The sequence below is a fragment of the Mastigoproctus giganteus genome, chromosome 10 (genome assembly GCF_048544385.1).
Source record: "Mastigoproctus giganteus isolate SK-2022 chromosome 10, ASM4854438v1, whole genome shotgun sequence".
In the NCBI taxonomy this organism is placed as follows: domain Eukaryota; kingdom Metazoa; phylum Arthropoda; class Arachnida; order Uropygi; family Thelyphonidae; genus Mastigoproctus; species Mastigoproctus giganteus.
Genome location: NC_143584.1, coordinates 184692750 through 184710979, shown reverse-complemented (window position 1 = coordinate 184710979; position 18230 = coordinate 184692750). Strand labels below are relative to the sequence as shown.

General features: G+C 34.2%; 1 protein-coding gene across 1 annotated transcript in view; it reads right to left on the bottom strand.

Moving 5' to 3' along the window:
* Positions 1-14647, bottom strand: part of LOC150079620 (uncharacterized) — a 32385-nt gene extending 17738 nt beyond the window's left edge. Inside the window, exons 1-4 of the mRNA XM_090383140.1 lie at positions 14541-14647; positions 14324-14428; positions 9373-9488; positions 1391-1518 (exon numbers count right to left, since the gene is read on the bottom strand). Coding sequence (XP_090239266.1) covers positions 1391-1518; positions 9373-9488; positions 14324-14428; positions 14541-14647 — 456 coding nt within the window. The remainder of the gene's footprint in view (positions 1-1390; positions 1519-9372; positions 9489-14323; positions 14429-14540) is intronic.
* Positions 14648-18230: the final 3583 nt, after the last annotated feature.

Here is an 18230-nt window from a genome sequence, read left to right as displayed (position 1 = left end):
TGCCAAACCCCATGTACTTTTTTTGACAGAATCTCAGTTATCGGTTGAGTCAAGTACTGCTCATCTCAGATGCCCAAATTATTCGCTGTATGATTCCTTTCACCTCAAAGGTGGTACTTGTGCATATGTCCATTCTGATATTCCCTGTCAGAGACTTGGCAATTTGGAATCTCCTCTCTGGCTTAAAATCTCTCTGCCTCATTGTGTCAAATTCATCTGTTGTCTCTACTGTTCTCCCAACTCCACTAATCACTTGGAGTTCTTTGACTTCCTCTCTTTGCAACTTGACTTTCTCCAGTCCAACTTTCCTAATAGTGAGGTAATTTCCTTGGTGATTTTAATGTTCACAACTCCAGCTGGCTTCCATTTTCTAGTCACACCGACCCAGCAGGTCGAGATGCTGAGGCTTTTGCAATTACTAATGACCTAGCACAGATTGTTCATTTACCTACAAGAATACCAGACAATCCTAATCATACAGCCAATACACTTGATCTTTTCTCACAAACAACCCTTTTAAGTACACGGTCGAAGTGAGAGCTCCTTTAGGCACTTCAGATCACAACTTGGTGATTGTCTCTTCTCCAATGGAACCTTTATCTCATGGCTATTCCCAACCTCGTGTTGTTTGGCATTACAAGAATGCAAAATGGGATGACCTGCGAGACTTCTTTTCTTTTCCTTGGTCGGATTACTGTTTCAAAACTTCTGATGTCAACGTTTGCTCAGATCGTGTCAGTGAAATTATTGTTGCAGGAATGGAATCCTTTATCCCACACTCCACTTTAAAATCTCATCCTTTATCTAAACCTTGGTTTTCCAATAAATGTGCTAAGGCTGTTCAAGAGAAGAATGTTGTATATCGTAATTGGCTTGTTTCTAATTCTTCAGTTAAATGTGTGGTTTGTCTTTATTTTATTCTGTTATTTATTATTTTCATTCTGTTTTATTATTATTATTTTATTTGGTGGTGCAGCAAAAGCCTTGGACCTCCTTTCAAAATATGGTTAATTTTTTTTTTTTATTTAAACATCAGGGATCTTATAAAATTTCTTTTATAAAAGCAGCTGTATTAAAATAGGAGTTCTCCAAAATGAATTAAGTGGCATTTTCAATGAGAAAAAAAAATATTCATTGCATCTTTACTGCAGGAAAGATGCTATGAATATGTGTAATGAAATTATAGGAAAGATGAAATACAAGAGTTTGGAATTCTACATTTTATCACTTCACATTAGCATGTTAACACATGCTAATGTGAAGTGATAAAATGTAGAATTCCAAACAGATACAACTAACACTAAAGAATTATTTTTGCATTTAGCTTTCAAATAAAGAAAGAAAAAAACTTTAAAAATTTTATAATACACAAGCAGAAATTTCTACAAACCTGACTGAAATATTTGTTTGGAACATTACTGAAGCTAATAGGATTCCACCTTGGTTGCTTCCACTGATTACATTGGTAAGATTTAGTGTTTATTGCCTCTAATATCACATCAACACAACCTGTTGTTGCTAAAAATAAACAAAACTTTTAAAATAACAATTCGGTGAAATTACACTGAATAACATTTTATCTTTCTCTAATTATATTTTCGATATAACTTTTAATTAAGCTACTTGAACTGTTCTATAATAATTTTCTTTAAAAAAAAATTCAAATGGTATTTAAGGTGGAGGAGTCTGTCCTGTGTGCAGTGGTTGGATCAAGTTAGAGTCATAGAGCACCACCAGAAAGTAAAAGGGGTAATAATTCTGTAGAAAAGTGGAGGCCTGAAGTTTATCAAACTCTAACAGGGAGATAAATGATTTTGTAATAACTGAGAGGAATGGGATAGGAGAAATTGTTGAAGTTAAACATAAGAAAAGCACCTTTGCTACCTCCCTTAATATAATGGATAGTGGGATCTATCCATTATATTAAGGGAGGTAGCAAAGGAAGTAAGCAAACCCTTAGCCATAATAATGAGAGCATCCTTGGACTCAGTGAAGGTCCCCATGGACTCAAGATGTGCAAATCTACCCCCAATTCAAAGAGAGATCAAAAAGTGGCACAAGTAATTACAGACCTGTTAGTTTAACTTCTGTTCTGGGGAAAATAAGGGAGTCACTGTTTAAAGAAGCAATGCAGGATCATCTACACAAGATTGCACTTATAGTTCACACACAGCATGGGTTCATTAAGAACAATATTGCCTGACCAATTTAATTGGATACTGCAATATAATCACAAAGGAACTGGATGCAAAAAATAATTTTGATATCATATACTTGGATTTCGGGAAAACTTTTGATACTGTTGCACATGGAAGACTGCTGTGCAAATTGCAGAAGTGTAGCATTATAGGAAAGTAACTGCTTTGGATAAAGGATTGGTTGAGTAGGAGAAGGCATAGTGGTAATCAATGGACACTGCTCATCGTGGACTAATGTTATTAGTGGAGTCATCCAGGGTTCCACATTAGGACCATTGTTGTTTTCTATATTTATCAATGATATTGATGAAGATATATCAGGCTTAATGTTGAAGATTGCAGATAATACAAAGGTTGGCAGGGCTAGTAATAACAGTATGCTACTGCAACAGAATCTAGAAAAGCTGGGCATGTGGGCTGAGAGGTGGTAACTGAAGTTTAACATTGACAAATGCAAAGCACTGCATATGGGTAGCAGCAACCACAGAGTAACATACCAACTGTATGGTACTACACTCAGGGTAGTGGAGAATGAAAAAGACCTGTGTAACTGTGCAGTCAGATACGAAGGCTTTAGAGAGATACAGACAGGCTTGCCAGAGCAGCTCATGGGGTCTTGTCAATGCTTTACAGAAACTTCGCTAGCAGGGATAAGGCAATGGTCAGGCCACACCTTGAGTACTGCATACAGGTCTGGTGGCATCATTTTAGGAAGGATGTAGAGCTGCTGGAACAAGTACAGAGAAGAGCAGAGATTGGTGAGGGGGAACAAAGGAGTACTCTTACTGAGAAAAGCTTAAGTTATGAAAATTTCAGTATCTGGAGACTAGGCACCTGCAGGTGATCTGATTGAGGTGTATAAGGCTTTGAATGGCTTGAGTAAGCTCAACTTCAATGGGATTCTTCCTCCTGCTGAGATTACACATTTAGGGGGGCATAAATTCAATGATGGTTGCAGAATAGATGTGCAGATTTGATTTGATTTTTAATGGCGCATTGGCAGCTAAGGCCATAATGCGCCAAGTCAGTGATGTGCAGAAATTTGCCTTTAGCCAGCGAGTGGTTGATTGCTGGAACAAACTTCTGTCTGATAGATTTAAGGAAGAACTGGACAAACGTTTGGAGCGAATGAATAGGTGAAATGGGAAAGGTTTTTTTTTTTTGGCTGATGCCGTATAAGCTTGCTTTCTTGCATCATATACCACTACTAATTCTCATAATAATAATGAAATATTTTCAGCATTTATGGATTGTATTGACATGTTTAACATATACTGTACATGCAATTAAATACAGCACACTATTTTAAGTATATTTTTATGTCTTGGATTTTAAATCTCAACCTACATTAATCTTACTATAGACTGATTTTCATGTTATAATTAAGTACTGATATGTGTTGCCACTTTGAGAATTCCAACTCATATATCAGGTCTAAATGCAATAATTTCACAGTTATTTCAACTTACAGTTATACGTTCAGTGACCACTGAATTATGATCACCTAACTGATATTGTTTTTGGCCAGAATTCATAGAGATAACAGCCACAAATTGCCTATGCATTGATTTTACTAGATGCCTGAAGATGTCCATAGGAATCTGCCACCATACCACCTACAAGGCTTTCCACAGTTTTGGAATCAATGATAGTTACATGTCCATAAGCCTCCCTTTCCATTCCAAAACATCCCACAGGTGTTCAAATAGACTGAGATTAGGCAAATTTGGAGGCCATTCAAGACTGATGTTCTTCCTCAAACTGCTTGTGCACAGTGCTGGCCTGATGACACAGTGCATTATTGTCTTGGAAGATCCTGTTTCTGCCCAGGAAAAAAGGCAACATGACAGGGCACACATAGTCTCCTATGACCTGTCAATAGGCCTTCCTGGTGGTCCATATTCACCAGGGCTCCTAGTTCTTGCCAATAAACATGCCCATATTAAGCAACCAATGCTACCTGCCTGGATGGTGGGCACAATGGATCCATGGACTTGTATTGCTTGTGCCACACACACACACACACACACACACACACACACACACACGAAGGCATCCATCAGCATGTTGCACCAGATATTTGGACTCATTTGACCAGCTGTTGTTGTTATTTGGTTTTTAGGAGCTTTAGCAACTAAGGCCATATTGCTCCGGGGATATGCGGTGGTCATTCCCTGACCTTTCTGCATCCTTCGTATTTGGTGGTCACGGGCTCGAACCCCGGTCTAATCAAGAAGCGTGTGCAACGCACTGCTGCTCCTGCCCACCTGGCTACACATCTGACCAGCATACTCATTTCCAATTCTCCAGTGTCCAACCAGCACATTGTTGACACCACAGCATTCATTGTCGAAAATTATCAACAGTGAGGACAGGATGTCTCTTGGGTCATCTACTGTGGAACCCCCATACATCTGAGTGTGCAGCACATCATCATTTGGGATGTTGTTCTTGTATTTCTCCATATTGTATTGCAGTGTCAACTGTTGCACAGTGAGGTGCCATTGAGCCTGTATGTGTTCGACACCCTTCTTTGCACACCTTAACCACAGTGAGCTATGAGCAATTGACAAGATGTGCCATTTCCAATACAGATGCACCCAATGCACAAGCTCCCACAATCATGCCCTTTTGAAACTCTGTAATATCTTTACTATATCACATAACTGCTATTTTATCACTTTGAGTTGATGACCAGATGCAAATTACTAGTTGTTGTTGTTGTTTGGTTTTTAGGAGCATTAGCAACTAAGGCCATATTGCTCCGGGATATGCGGTGGTCAGTCCCTGACCTTTCCGCATCCTCCGTATTTGGTGGTGACGGGCTCGAACCCCGGGCTAATCAAGAAGCGTGTGCTGCGCACTGCTGCTCCTTCCCACCTGGCTACGGAGGCGCCGCAAATTACTAGTGCTCTAGCATGTGAAGCTGTTTGGCTTTTTATACTGTGAGCTATGCAGCATAGTCCATTACAGATGGGGAGGTCATAATTCAGTGATCACTGAGTGTATATTGTACTTTACTTATTTCTTCCTAGATTTTAATAGCAATTCAAATATAACACATTTCACATTTCTGTTGTAATTAGTATAATAAGTAAACAATAATAATTCATGATTTATCTTTAAATAAACAAGGTGGAGTTTCTCGTATTTTTCAGATCACTATTATATATTATAAAAACTTCATATATTTTAATCATACATTGAACTCCCAGTATAGGAACTTTCTATTTACAAACTTTCATTCTTGCAAATAAAAATTTCCCATAATACATAATAGTGATCAGCAAATGTTTCTGAAGAAATGTACTTAGTAATTTTATGGCTTTATCCCAATGAGTGTTATTTTATGATTAAACATTCTCTACTAATGCTAATGCTAATCTTTAATGTACTATAAAATGTATATGATGAAAGTGCTTTTATTGCAGCTTTTATGTATAAGTGTTTCCATTAAGTTAGTCACGGTGCAGTAAAAAGGGGCTGGGGATTAACCAACTGTAATTTGACTTGTAGACGAGTGTTAACAAATTGTAAGCATGAACTACAAAAGTGCTACTTCCATGACTATTCAATTTCTATTTAAATTATATATCAATGACCATTCTCTTCCCATAACTCCAAGGCCATTGTACTAAATGGCCTTGGAGTTATGGAATAGTGATGCAGTGCTATAGTAATTTTTCTCCCCTTAAGCAAAAAAATTCTTGTATACTTGAATACATCACAACTATGGCTCCCCAAATGCAATCCATTACTACTGCATCTTGCAATAAAGATATTACTTTAAAATCTTATTGAGTAAAAATTAAGTTTTAAATTTTACTGTTAAGATATCTCTTATATAAATTTTTGGAAGTCGTGAATTTTTGAAAGTGAGCATTTCATTTTTTGGTATGCATCCTCTTATTATACTTTTATATATATAGGAAACTTGCTCCCAGTTTATGAACCTTCACTTTACCAAGTAAAGTGAAAGTTTATAAATTAACTTTGCTTTGTGACATATGTGGTTGGTTTTCGAAGGTCTCTGTAATGGAATGTAGAAACAGGTCTCTGTTTTTATTGTTATCTTTTTCAAAAGGAACACCTCCTAAAAAGCCTCTGTCTTATGTGTTCTCCTCCTGCTGTTACCTCCCAACAATTGTAACACAAAATAGGGATAAATAAATTATCAAATTAGTATTTTCACTTCACTTTTTCAAAAGCATACTCATATACTTCATAAGTATGGCTCCACAAATGAAATCCACTGCTACTTCTTGCAATAAAGATACTATTTTAAAATTGTATTGAGGAAAAGTTTTAAATTTTATTGTTAAGTTATAGTTATCCCAAACCTACTGTCATGCATTTTTGGAAGTGAACATTTTATTTTTTGGTATGCATCCTCTTGTTATACTTTTATATCTATAGGCAAATTGCTCCCAATTTACAAACTTTCACTTTACGAATTTCTTTTCAGGAATGCATGGTGTTTGTGAAGCAAGAGGTTACTATATAATTATTACAAATTAGGTAATGGTAGCAGTGCATTACATTTCAGATAGGATGGAACTAATTAGTATTTCACTAATAATATACAAAAGTAATTTTCACTTTGAAAATGATTTTTGTATGTTAAATTTGAATTTATTCAAACCGTCAGCCTCAACTACCTGTGAGGGCAACTTGTTCCAGCAATCAATGACTTGCTGGCTAAAAGAAAACTTCCTACAATCTAATCTAAATCTCAACCCCTGTAATTTGAATTCATGACCCCTAGTTCTGGAATTATTTATAACAGTGAGAATTCCACCTTCATTCATTTTAACAACCCCTCTCAGAGCCTTATAACTTTCAATCAGATCACCTCTGAGGTGCCTGGTTGCCTAGTTCTGTAGCCCACATAATCTGAGTCTTTCCCGATATGGTCATCCTTCTGCCAATCTCACCATTCAAGTTAACTGTCCTTGGACCATTTCAAGAAGCTAAATGTCTTTTTTCAGATGAGATCTCCATACTTGAACAAAGTATTTCAAATATGGTCTTACAATTGCCTTATACAGTGGGATTAAGATCTTCCAACTCTACAGGATAATGTTCGATAAATCATTGATAGGACACCATGGGCTTTCCTGGCTGCCTGTTTACACTGCTCAGAAAACTTCATATTTGCCTCTATTGTAACTTCCAGATACCTTTCCTCCTCCACTGTTTTTAATTCAAGCCCCCACCAAGTGTATAATTTATTTGTGGGTTGCTATTCCCCAAGTGTAAGACCTTGCATTTAGCAGCATTAAGACATAGCTGGAACTTCTCTGACCAACTATGATGTCTGTTCAAGTCATCCTGAAGGAGCGCTGCTTGACACTAATCATTATGACTCTACCAATCTTTACATCATCTGCAAATTTGGTCATCATGCTTTCTATCCCTTTGTTGATGTCATTTATGGAAATGAGAAACAATAGTGTTCCAAGAACCAATCCTTGAGGGATCCCACTCCGGACATTACACCAATCTGAAGAATATCCATTAATCATGACTCTCTGCCACCCAGTAATCCATCTTAGAATCTTACCAGTAATCCCAACTTGTTCAAGCTTATACAGTAACCTCTCATGAGCAACCAAGTCAAATGCTTTGCTAAAATCTGAATAAACTATGCCAAAATTGTTCCGTAAATCCAGCTCTACTAAAATAGCCTACAAAGTTAGTTAAGCAAGATTTTCCCTTAACAAAGCCATGTGTGTCATTCAAAATTCCATATCTATCTAAGTGTGTCTCTGGATAACACTTTTAATCATTGCCCCTATGAGACTAACGAGTCTGTAGTTACCAACATCACTCTTAGAACAGCTTTTATCCATTGGCGATACATTGGCAGTTCTCCAATCCAAAGGAATCTCCCCTGAGTTTAAAGATACCCTCATAATTAACCTTAATGGTTCAATACACTCCCTTGTACTCTCCCTCAAAACTACAGAGTATATGCCATCAACTCTTGGAGATTTGCTTCCCTTTATGCTCAAAAGTTTTTATAATAAACAATCATCTGTAATTACCACATCACTAAATTCATATGGCTCAGCCTCATTTACATAGCCTCCTCTCAGCATGAAAGGGCTTTCATCAATAAATCCAATGCAAAAGTACCTATTCAATTCATCCGCAACATCAACTGGGTTATCTAAGACTTTCCCACACTCAGTGCACAAGGGTCCAATCTGACTAGCTTTCTTTTCTGATGTATTCACATACGTGAAAAATTCCTTTCTCCATTCTTTGCTCTCTTAGCCAATGCTTTCTCATACACAGCCTTGGCCTCCCTGACCTTATTTGTGGTACTAATACAGATCAACTTTTACCTGTTGTAGGCTTCAGTACTTTAGTACAATAATACAGTACAATAGGCATTTTACCCATATATATTAATGCTAATAATATTTACTCAACTTTTTCATAATGTGCTTTACTTATTTCTTTCTTGATTTTAATAAGAAATGAAATGCAACACATCATGCTCTGGTTTAATAAAATACACAAATAGTGATATGTGCTTCAGACTACAGTATGCCGTCAACACTTTCATATTGTATTTTACTAATTTCTTAATGGAATTTAATAACAACTGAAATATAACACATATTTCATGTTTCTGCTGTGATTAATATTAGCAAACAATTCATGATTTTTATATTTAGTAAACTGAAAAAAAAAAAAAAGAAAACAAATTAGCTCCTCAAAACTCAAAGAATGAGATTCATTATTCATGCCATGAGAAAATTTCAATTCTGTGCATCCTCCATACTGCCCATTCATTCCTCCAATCAGAGCACAGCATCAAACATATCTAGTGATTCAGCTACAATAAGCAATATATGACTAGCAATATATGACTATGTGATATCTATGAAAAAAAAAAAAAGTACATTTTTGTTTTTCTAATTTGAATGAAATATTTCATGGTTTAACAAATCTTTCTAAAAGAGCTAAATATAAAATTTCATGAAAATTACTGGAAGTGAGATTGTTACACATGGGCAGACAGACAAACAGACATGATTAAGATAATAGATGCTTTATTATATATAATATGAACAATGAATGCCTAATAATGAAAAAAAAAGTCATAATCATGTTAAAAATAAAAGAAAAACTTCATATAATTTCACTATATAATTATACACACCATCTTTTAAGAACTCTTTTAAGTTATTTATGCATACTTCCTTAACTTTCTCTCCTTCTGCCTTTCGAAGCAAGGCTATCACATATCTTGCCAAATATCTGGGATCTGCATCCGTCCTTTTAATTATAATAAATTTAAATTATTTTTCTGAAAAATAAGACTGATTATAATTTAATAGTTAATAGCACAGTTAAGAAGATACTTGATACTACATTCAGTTATGAAAGTTAAACTTCTCTGCTACACCCTGTGAATCTACAAAGCCTCACTGATAGGAATGAAACTGAAAGGAACAAAAGTATAGTTTCGTTCCTTTTATTGTAAATAGTCGCTATTCTACAGTGAATTTACAATTTTATCTCCTTTTTAAGTTGGCCTGAGGATGGGCCTGCATAGTTAATCCAAAAAAAGTATCATTTTCATACAAATGTTGTGATTTGGTGCACTACATGTAAGGGCATTGTAACCATATATATACAATATGAGGGTTATCCCAAAAGTAATGCAAGCTGTGCACATGCACCTCACTCCATAAGCCTGTCAACATTAGTAAATCTCAACATTAGTGTGCTTGAAACAGAGTTCCTGCATTGAATGTTTGTGTAGAGGCTTTTAAAAATAGATGGTGATACTGCTTCAGGTCAGATTAGTTTCAGATCAAAGATCTTTTATCAAAATTGAAATTTACATGCTCATCTGTTGATACAAATTTATGAATTGTTGCAGGAAGTGTGTGGCAAATCACAGCAGATTGCACCATAACTTCACATTGGGTCTCAAAAGTTTCATCAAGGTCAGAACAGTGTTGATAACATGCAATGGTCAGACAGACTGAGAATATCTACAGACAACATGTCAGCAGTCATTATTACTACCATTTTGGAAGATAGATGCATGACTTGTGAAGAAATAGCCAATGAATCTGGAATACCAAAATATAAAAAATCATGTTCACCAATTTTAACTGAGGTGTTACCAAAAAGAGAATTCACAGCTCAATGGATTCCACATTTGCTATGGAATTGATGTCAAGTAAAACATGAAGAAATTGCAGCACAGTTACTTGCATATTACTGACAGGAGAGTGAAGAGTTTTTAAAACACATTGAGTTTAAAACACATTTAAAGCCATTGACGAGACATCAACACATGACATTGAACCCGAATTGAAGTCAGAATCAGCTCAGTGAAAGCATCCATCTTCACCACTCTTCTGTAAATGTAGCCTGCAACAATCAAAGATGAGGCAAATGGTCATCATGGATATGATTATGAGAGCATTATTGTCACTGATCAGGTGCCACTTGGAAGATCTGGAATCTACTATACAACATTTCTTCGTCAGAACTTGCACCCAAAAATTCATGCTCATACAACATGAAAATGCAAGGCCTCAACATCATACACACTGTACAGCTTGTTTTCACCAATCATGAGTGGGAAGCTACCTGACTGTCCTGAGTATCCTTGTGATTACAATCTATTCCCCAAGCTCAAGGAACGATTGCATGGACAGAGATTACTCTCTGCAGATGCATTATATGCAGCCACGACCCAACGCATCAGAAGCTTAACTTCAACAGACAATTAAATGGTATTCAAAAATTACTTGAATATTAAAAAAGCAGCCATAAAGTGCATAGGAGACTAAACTGAAGGTTTTTAACGTAAATTATGTTATAAAGTATATTCATTTTAAATTAACCATTCCTGCGTATTACTTTTGAGATAACTCTCATAGTAAATAAATTTAACTTTCATAATCAAATGTGGCATCAAATCTATTCAACCATGTATACCCCTCTCTAAAACAGTACTAGATTTTAGATATTACTATAGCCGGTAAAAGAGGAAGTGCTTTCTATTTCAGATCTAATTACTTTAATGGCATTAAACTACAGATATAGTGTTTACTCTCGGAGAAACATCTATTATTACAATTATATTATATCTATTATTAGTAGAAAACAGAGCTACGATGCTCAATACGTTCTACGTTGTGTTTCAATATTTGTAGAAAAATAAGAGAAATTTACCCCAATATGATACGTAGAACATTTCCTAATGACACCCTTTAGTACAATTTTCTGTCAAATATAAAATTAATGTAAAATGATTACAGTAATAAAATTAATTAAAAAAAACAATTAAAAAATTAAAACAAGTTCAATGCAAATTTTGAAAAAAGACTTTTTCCTGAAGCTGACAGGGTTTTTCGACCATATGTCTTGATCACAGAAATGGAAATTACGGAGTATGTGTGAGTGGGAATCTTAAATAGAGAGATTTGTCTTCATGCATGCGTGTAAAAGACCGCGATTATTTGTTTTCGCACATGCACGTGAAAGACCACAAATCGGAGATTAGATATGGATGACGAACGTTAATAGAATTCTCGTGTAATTTAATTTCGATGGTTTCCGCAATTAATAGTCTAGTATAATTACTTTGGACACTAAGTATTTAGCCTCATTGAATAAAAATGTATAGTTTTTGTTAACAGCATGAAAAGCCAATTCTAATGCTGCTGAACAAGAAGCCCGGACTGAGAACACGTGCTGCTTTACTCTCAAATCCAGTGCACTGGGTCAGGTCAAGCCCTTGTAAGACAAGATTGTAGCAAAGGGGGTAACCCCCTTGCTACAATAAACCAAATTAGGGCACAAGCTAAGAACAGGATGCAAAAAACTGCATAAATCAACAATAGTAACATCAAAAAATACTTTGTTTCTATTCCATATATTGAACAGTGGTACTAACAGCTTAACAGATTCTTTAAAGATACCGAATTTAAAATTGTGGCCAGACCAATATGGAAATTACACACTATACCGAACAATTGCTCAGTCCTTTTTTTCTTTCGCTACACAAGTCCAGGTAGTTCTCGACTTTACGAGTTCATTCGATCATAGCACACGCTCATAAAGCGGGAATTTATTTCCTATAGACATAAGGTTAAAAATAGGGGTTACATTCTCAACAATGAAATTAGTTAGCTAATTAGTTTATGTTTAAACAATGATTGATTTATCCCAAATAAATGAAAACGTAGCCTGTAAAATCAAGCAAACTATAATAATAGAGAAATTATTTACGACTTACAAATGTTAAAGAATGTTTATTCTTCATCATCATTGACTAAATGCACACTCATTGATCACTCATTATTGGCTCGGCACTCGTTGGTTTGATGCACAAGGAGTCGTCGTCTTCAGAAATATTTCAAGAGGCATTTGTTTACAAGATAATCTTCTCTTTTAATTATAAATTTCACAATTGCATGCGTAAGCATTTTTTAACGGCACACACAAATTGCATCTAACATGATTTGCGTGGAGTAACAAGTTTACGAAGCAGGAAAAAAAAGGAATGAAGAGAAGATTCTGAAAATGTATTTATGTTTTTTATAGAATTCAAGATTTCAGTAAAGGCGAAACACATTTCACCATAATAACGCAAAAAAACCACACAATTCCAGCTATCAGTATTTTTGCAAATGCAAGAAGATAGAGTTTATTACCCATTTATAATTGCTTGCAGTAAAAGAAAAGCCCAATAAACCGGAAAGTGCAAATTGTTTTTATTGTTTTATGGTCATGACCCTCAGAAATGTGCTTTAGAAAAATATCACAAAGTCGTTTAAAATTGATTCTTATAATGGAATATATGATAATGATGAAAGTGTAGTGCATTTTAATGATTTGAATTGGTAACTAATACAATTTACAAACCACGCTCGTGACCTTAAAAATTACATTTTAGAGAGATAAATAGCTTAGTTATACAGCGAAAATTTCAACTTCTGAAATCTTGAAACGAATTACCAAAAAACAATGTGTTATTGGGTTCACATTATGATATTTTAACGATACGATAGTGTCTCTGAAAGTGATTAATATCGTGAAGCAGGGTACACTGTATTGTACAGCTATGCACATGGTTTGGAATGCAGTATTTATGAATGTTTAACATTATTTTTTTGCAGTTAATGTACATATTTTCGATTTTGTTGATACTCGGGGGGGGACTCGTAAACCCGAGAACTCGTAAAGAGAAAACTTGTAAAGCAAGAACTACCTGTAAATGACCTAGTATACATTTCTTGCAGTGACTGCGACTTGTCTTACCATGGTTCAATCCAGTGCACACTGGATTTGAGAGTAAAGCAGTATGCATCATCAGTCCATGCTTCTTATTCAGCAGCATCAGAATTGACCTTTCATGCTGTTAACGAAAACCATAAATTTTTTTATTGAATGAGGCCAAAATACTTAATGTCCAACGTAATTATACTAGACTATTAATTGCAGAAACCATCGAAATTAAATTACATGAGAATTTTATTAACGTTTGTCATTCATACCTAATCTCCGATTCATGGTCTTTTATGTGCAAAGACAAATAATCATGGTCTTTTACGTGCATGCATGCATGAAGAAAAATAAGCTGTCTATTTAAGATTCCGGCTCACACACACTCCATAATTTCCATTCCTGTGATCAAGACATATGGTCGAAAAGCCCTGTCAGCTTCAGGAAGGAAAGCTTTTTTTCAAAATTTGCATTAAACTTGTTTTAATTTTTTAATTGTTTTTTTAATTAATTTTATTTACTGTAATCATTTTGCATTAATTTTATATTTGTTTATTTGCTGGAGAGTGTCATTAGGAAGTGTTCTACGTATCATATTGAGGTAAATTTCCCTTATTCTTCTACATATATTCTATTATGTGAATATGGCATACTGCTTTTGAAAGGATGATGCTGAAAATAAGATGCCCTGTATTACAAGTACTCTTTTATGATTGATATGAACAGACAACTTTGTGAAATTGTTCATAATAACATTTACTTGATTAATTATTAGAAATAAATTAAATTTACTTTTAAAACCATTTATATCAAAATGCCAAATTAATTTTAAAAAACTATGCTAAACTTACAACACTTACCGAGGTTGCAAAAAGAGAATCAACCACTCCATGAAGGTTTCTGGATTTTCAATAATCATTTTCTGAGAATATTTCATGTACAGCAAATAAACCTCAAAAATGTCTCTATATAAAAATATTTAATTAAAATTTACTCATTATTTATCAAGCATTTTAAAACTAATTTAGTAACAATTTTTAAAAAATATTTTATACAAATTTATAAATTATTTTTTACCTGTACATTCCTAATGGAACTAATGTATGTTGAACAGTAATGTGTGAAACATACATTAGTTCAATTAGCATTGTTCTGATCTTCATCACTAGCACACTGCCACCCATGTTATAATTTACAGAAATCTTATCCGTACTTACTTTTTATTATGTTTAACCACACAATATGAATATCATCAATGCAGCAAAATAAGAAAAAATTTATGTATATGAAAATCATTTGTAGAAAAATCAAACTGCAATGCTATTAAAAAGACAAAAAGATTTTTAAATTTAAAAATATACTTATGGAAGCCTAAACCCACACTTATTATATGATGCTGACCTAGTTACACTTATGGTTCTGCACAGAAACATAGATCATCTACTTAGTCTGATTTTCAAAGTTCTGGAGTGCTAAGCCTCTGAATTTTTGGTGATTTTTAAATATTTTTGTGTATGATTTTTTAATCATTTTATTCTTCCTTAAAAATGGACAATAAAAGGATAACCAGAGCTAAAGTGCTTTTACTGTAATGAAATGTAACAGAAGGGCTGTTACACACATTATAAGTAAAGAGAAAAATGATAACACTTAGTAAGAATGGATTGCCAAAGTTACAATATATTTTATATGTGATTAGTACTTGATTAAATATGTTACATGTATTCGTATCCATAAAAAGTTGAACAACCCTTGTTAAGGAACATAATCCCTCAGGGCCAGCACCAAAATTTGCAGGGCCCTGTTTGTTATTTCCTAATCTGCCAAAGTTAAAAACAATACAGATATTATTGAAAGCGAGTATAACTTAAAATTTGCATTTTTAAATAACATCCTATGTTTGATATCAAATGAAACATACATATTGAGAATGAAGTATATGCTCTACTTCTAGAAATTTTCAAGTTGACTCATGCAAGTGCTCTCAGAGTGATGATAATGTGGGTAACCAGACATTAAGACAGGGGTAGACTCATTAATAGAAATGTGAAAAAGATGGGGATGATATTATTATTTAGACTATTTGAGCATGGGGTCCTGTTTGACAGAACAGGTTGAACATGCTTGTGGCCAGCCCTGTAATCCCCTATTATATCATTAGTATTCATCATATGATGCAAGGGTGCCCAAACTTCTGCAAAAAAAAAAGCCCTTCTTATGTGTTCCACTCCTCACACAGACAAATCCAATTTTCCTTTGAATTTCTGAATTTCCCCTAGCTGCCAACATAAAATACCCATGGAGGTAACTTATTCCACTAATTAGCAACAAATTATAATTCCTTTGCTACTACATGATATCTGATAGATGCTATTTTTTAAAATTTTTCTATTATTTTTTAAATTTTGAAATCAAATACTCCCATTACTTTCTTTCACTACCATTATTCTCTAAATGAATATGCAGTATTTTCTGTTTTCATTTCTATATTATAGTACTATGAATTGTGAGAAATAAAAAAATTTTCTTTGGCATTTAACAGACAATAGACAAGCATATGTGTGTCAAAGTGCCTATCTTTATAGTACTCAACCCTCCATTCTCACATGGCATCTGTGGGATGCCGGCAAAAGAAACTGTCTAAATCATGATATATACAGCTCTGCTTTGCCACCTAAATGTGAACAATTGACAAACAGCCATTTGTGTAGCATCTACCAGATGAGTCTGTACATTTTAATTTGGGGATGAATTATCTTAAAAATTCTAAAAAATATGATAAAAACATTATTATTAATTTCTTTTGTTTATTTTTGTTTGATATTTTATAGTTGAGTTTATCAAATCATAATTAATAGAATACCATTTTCCATCAGTAAAAAGAGTAAAATTAATTTTTTTTAATTAAAACAAAAAGGTGTATCATGCAGACACCACATGTGTCCTTGTTAAAATTGAGGATGTGTGTGTGTGTAACAGAAGATTAACATGACTCGGGCCCAACTATGGAAAGAAAGGGAAGGAGTATAAGACTGGATTTACTGAGACTCAATGGTGCAGGTGCTCCAAGGCCCATGATTGTAGGGTTCCGGATTAACAGCCTGGTCTAGAAGACAACAAAATATGCCTTATTTTAGAGGATCTAAAAATATGCACATGCCAAGGCCCCAGACTACCTAATTTGGCATTGTGGAAAAGGATAGTTCCCTGCGACCCCATGTAGTGGAAAAGGCCTGGGTTTTAGGAAAACTATCCATTTGGAAGCAAAACTTAGCAATAAACAACCTTTGGAGAAAGAGCCATCAATTCACTGTTGGGATCTGAATAATGGTTTGGAAAAGGTAATACTCCAACACGTTTTAAAAATGTTATTTCATAACTTCAGTAACTAATGACAGTAGCTTTTAAGCAAGAAGATAAGCAAATGGGCTTTTACTGGAACACTTTTTTTTTTTTAATGTTTAAGCATTAACTGTACCAGTGAGGCAGAAGTAATATTATATCCCCCCCATTCAACAATGGATGGAGATTCATATAATGTTCTGTTATTTATACTATTAGCTGCACACTGCCATTACTAAGATTTCTGGTTTTCGTGGAGCAAATTTTTGAATTAGCATCAGATCATTACATACCAGTGTGTCATGCCTGAAAACTGTGTGTTCTAAGGACAGGTGACCTGTTAACCGGATTGTGAAAAATCCTCATAAAAATATTTAACCTGTAACTGACAGGACAGAATGCTGAAACACAAATATTTCCATGAAGTCGAAAAATCCACCTCATCTTAAAATAATTAGGCAATTATGGATACTTCTTATTAAAAATAAGAAGTTTCCTGCAACAAATTCTCTAATCAATACAGATTTTCTCTATAACTTTAAAACAGTATAAATAATAATGGCATCATAATAATAAAAATAGTATAATTTCAAATTAAAAATAAGTTCAAAATTTAAATAGTAAAATTTCTGATTTTCATATACCACAGTTCAAAATGTTATAATGCTGCCATATATGAATATTTCTAAATATAATCTTTTTTTCTGGTTAATGTTATTAATACCTTACATATAAATTGGATGTTCACAATTAGAGTAGTGAATTTTTTTAGGAACACATATTTCTGTCATTTTTTCCACTCTTCTAATCACTTTCCTAAAACAACCTTCAAATAAAATGAGCAGCACACATAGATAATGTTCTCTAACAAAAGAAGAAAGGAAAAATTAGGCTCTGCTGATATCAAATTTAGTATTCACTGCCTCAAGAAACCTATGCAATTTTATGTCTTCCTCATCACTGCAGGAAGTGATGAGCATCACTGGTGCAAATGATCCACTGCGCTGCAAGAAGCCTAGTTAAGCATTTGACAAAAAGTAACAAGTTTTAGAGGTGAGGTAGATAAGATATCAATTTGGAGAACATTTTTACGATGGCTCTGTCCACAATTGCTGAACATCAATGGAATTCATTACTATTCAACCATATTTAAAATTTATTTCAAAAGCATTGAAGAATACAGAAAGCTGAGAATTTTTTAATATAAAATATATTTTTGTGGGTGGATATTCTGATCCAAGACATCACCAATGATGGGATAAAAGAGTTCAATGCATCTTGAAAAGCATTTATAATACCTAAGAATTAAAAATGCCTTTAAAATACATTGAACTCTTTAAAACAATGGAGTACGGATCCGATTTGGGCATTAGCTTAGCCTTCCTCCCCCCACCTACAGTAAACCACATCATTTTAACTGAACTT